This window comes from Netta rufina, assembly GCF_964035555.1.
Source record: "Netta rufina genome assembly, chromosome: 18".
Lineage (NCBI taxonomy): Eukaryota > Metazoa > Chordata > Aves > Anseriformes > Anatidae > Netta > Netta rufina.
The window spans coordinates 4,573,390-4,576,928 of NC_140142.1; the positions used below are offsets into that span (position 1 = coordinate 4,573,390).

The 3,539-nt window shown below is 51.6% G+C and overlaps 1 protein-coding gene across 1 annotated transcript; it reads right to left on the reverse strand.

Moving 5' to 3' along the window:
• Window positions 1-409: 409 nt before the first annotated feature.
• On the reverse strand, window positions 410-1,345 carry LOC311216294 (olfactory receptor 14A16-like; the record flags this gene model as incomplete). The annotated part of the gene is made up of 1 exon (XM_084297840.1): window positions 410-1,345. The coding sequence occupies one exon, from the start codon at window positions 1,343-1,345 to the stop codon at window positions 410-412; it is 936 nt and encodes a 311-aa protein (XP_084153966.1).
• Between the last annotated feature and the right edge of the window lie 2,194 nt (window positions 1,346-3,539).

Below are 3,539 nucleotides of genomic sequence, written 5' to 3' on the forward strand. Positions count from 1 at the left end.
CTGCTGCTGGCCATGGCCATGGCTCCAGAGAAGCAGCAGCCCCTACCCAAAATCCATGTAGCAGCTGGGCTCTTGGCCCAGAGACCCTCCTGTGTGCTGGGGCTGATCCCCCAGCTCCAGAGGGGATGGGAAGAGATTGCAGCAGATAACAATGTAGTTCTGTTTTTGTTTTGTTTTTGTTTTGTTTTTGTTTTTTTATTTATTATGTTTCTCTACATAACCTGCTTCTTTCAATAATTAGATGACTGGGTCACTATAAATGAAAAAATAGAAATAAGAAAATCAGGTAGCAGGTTAAGGATAACATAATTTAAATCAAAAGAAAAAAATTGTAGAAAATATTTATAGAGAAATATAGTAACAAAAATTTTCCTCACAGTTCCTGAAATAATCAGGGAACTCACAAACATTATTGATTGCAAAGAAGCATGTATCCAAAGAGTTTCCTTACTGCATCCTTGAACTCCTGGTTCCTCATGCTGTAGATGAGAGGGTTCACTGATGAAGGAACAACTGAGTAGAGAACTGACACAATAAGATCCATGGATGGGGAAGAGATGGAGGGGGGTTTCAGGTAGGCAAACATGCCAGTACTGATAAAGAGGGAGACGACGGCCAGGTGAGGGAGGCACATGGAAAAGGCTTTGTGTCGGCCCTGCTCGGAGGGAATCCTCAGCACTACCCTGAAGATCTGCACGTAGGATAACATGATGAAAACAAAGCAAAGAAAGGCTAAAGAAACACTAAACACAAGTGCCCAAACTTCCCTGAGAGAGGCATCTGAACAGGAGAGCTTGAGGATCTGTGGGATTTCACAGAAGAACTGGTCCACAGCATTGCCTTGGCAGAGGGGCAGGGAAAATGTGTTGGCCGTGTGCAGGACAGCATTGAGAAAGCCACTGCCCCAGGCAGCTGCTGCCATCTGGGCACAAGCTCTGCTGCCCAGGAGGCTCCCGTAGTGCAGGGGCTTGCAGATGGCAACATAGCGGTCGTAGGCCATGACGGTGAGAAGGTAATATTCTGCTACAACCAAGAAAGCAAAGAGAAAGAGTTGGGCAGCACAGCCTTGGTAAGAGATGGCCCTGGTGTCCCAGAGGGCATTGGCCATGGCTTTGGGCAGAGTGGTGGAGATGCAGCCCAGGTCGAGGAGGGCGAGGTTGAGGAGGAAGAAGTACATGGGGGTGTGGAGGCGGTGGTCGCAGGCTACGGCGCTGAGGATGAGGCCGTTGCCCAGGAGGGCAGCCAGGTAGATGCCCAGGAAGAGTGTGAAGTGCAGGAGCTGCAGCTCGCGCGTGTCTGCAAATGCCAGCAGGAGGAACTCACTCACTGAGCTGACGTTGGGCATTTTCTGACATTGAAGAATTGTCTGTAGAGAAGGAGAAGGCAGAAAAAGTTTAGAAGACAATTCTCTGAGGAAAACCTACTACAAGCCTTAGAGCACTCTCATCTGAAGCCTCTCTTTGCAAAAGGAGCTTTCTGCAGCTCCATCGCTTGAGTCCCAGCTGATGCTGGGTGAGACTGGCACTGCAAGCATGGATTGCTGGGGCCTTTAGAGGTGTCCTTCCTTCTGTGAAGCAGTCAGAAAGCAGGAACAAGGGGGAAACTCAAGTTCAGTCCACTTATGGGATCCATGAACTTTGCAGGGTTGTTGCAAAAAACACCTCCAACCACACTGTAGAGCGAGTCAGATTTTATTATGCTTAGTAGAACAATCACACTCTTGCGTTTCCAAAGAAGTGGAGACAGCTTAAAGCAAAGAAGCTCCAACCCCAGTGCAGATGGACAGAATCCTCACCTTATCCCCAAGTGCATGAGCAGGATCTCAGCTTTTCCCTCTTCGCAAAGGCTGCAGAGGCCTCACTCCAGCTGCCCACAGACAGCCATCCAGCAGCACAGACATGTTAGTACGGAGGTGTCTTTTCTTTGAAGTATCTGGATAACACAAGGATGCCAGGAGAGAGCTGCATCCTGCGGGAGAGAAGAGTGTAGCCCAGGATGATGCCCCACGGACAGAGCTGGATACTCGCAATCTGGGGTGTCCCAATACCCAATCTGCATCCCCTGCAGTGTCTGGAGGAGACTTGGACACCCAACTCTTGGCTAAAAAGAGCAGCTGGGTTATGACACTCCAAGGGGCTTCTGCCAGACTTTCTCACCTTGCACTGCAGCCCAGCAGGACTCTCAAAGCCTACTGCATTGCCCACTGCCCTCCCAGAAACAAGACCCAGCACGAGACCCTTCCAGGACCTGCAGCTGCATGGCCCTGCAGCCAGACACTTACCTTGTCAAGGGCTGTGCAGGTTTCTCCTGCAGGCAGCTCTCAGCATCCTCCCACTGCCAACTGCCTCCAAGCCCTCTCTCCTCTCCTCTCTGTGTGCCAGCTGCGGACAGAGCCCCCAGCCCTACTGCACTGTGCAGAGGAGCTGCTCCTAGGCACAGCTGTCTCTCTGCAACAGGATCACTTTTGAAATGAGTTTTCTCTATCCCACGAGCCCGGCCCAGCTCAGCAGCACAGCACCAGCCCAAGGCACTGCAATCACCCCTCTGGGGGCTTTGCTGATGAGCCCACACACGAACCTCAGGCACTTAGAGACAATTGAAGACATCTCTCCAGAAGTCCAAGTCAGAGGCAAGTTTCCTGCAGTGTCCCCCTGAGGGCCAGCACTGACACAGCCTCCCTTGGAGCTCGTTAGAGCAGAACCCTGGAGGCAGTGAGGACAAGGAGACAAAGGCAATGTGAAGGTGACACTGATGTGTAGGAAACCTGGATGTGTGTCACCAAGCACAAGGGCTGGGCCTTGACCCCAAGTGCTTGGGAAGTGAGATCCTTTCCCTTCACACCTTTCACAGGGCTCTTCATGGAGCAGTAGGAGATGGGGATGTGCATGGCCAAGTGCAGGAGAATGGTACGACCCCTGCTTTGTTCATTGTTGGGGTTGAGGAGGCAATGAGGCCCTGGTGCTTTAACGATCACCTGTCTCCTCATAGGCCTCAATGACAGTGACAACAGCCATAGTCATGGACACAAAGACCTGGGTCCTGCTGGGACTTTGAGCCTTGCCATAGCCCTTTATCCTCTCCATACCAGCCTGTCCTAGGGTCCCCTAGACCTGTACCTCTTTTCCTGAGGGCTGCAAACACTCTTCCCTGTGGTGCCACACTGGATCTGAGCTGATTCGGATAACTCAGACTTTCTTGGTGGCCATGCTCCTCGTAAGGCAACTCTGTAGAAAGCTGGCCTGGTTCCTCGTGAGCAGGCACCACTGCTCCTATGGCATCCCTCGTGGTGCCCAGGCCCTCCTCCTCCTGGGCGCTGCTCACTCAGCAGGGTCCCAGTCTGCCCTGATGTGTGGGGTTCCTATTGTTATGGCGAAGGACGAGGCTCGTCTCCTTGTAAATGACAAGAGATTTCTATAGGCAAAATCCTGCATTTTCTCAGGGTTCCTCGACACTGATGCTCCATTCTGTCAGCCATTCATGGCTGCAGGCAGACAGTTCAACCTTCATGTGATTGTGCTATCTCTGACAGGATAGTAGCA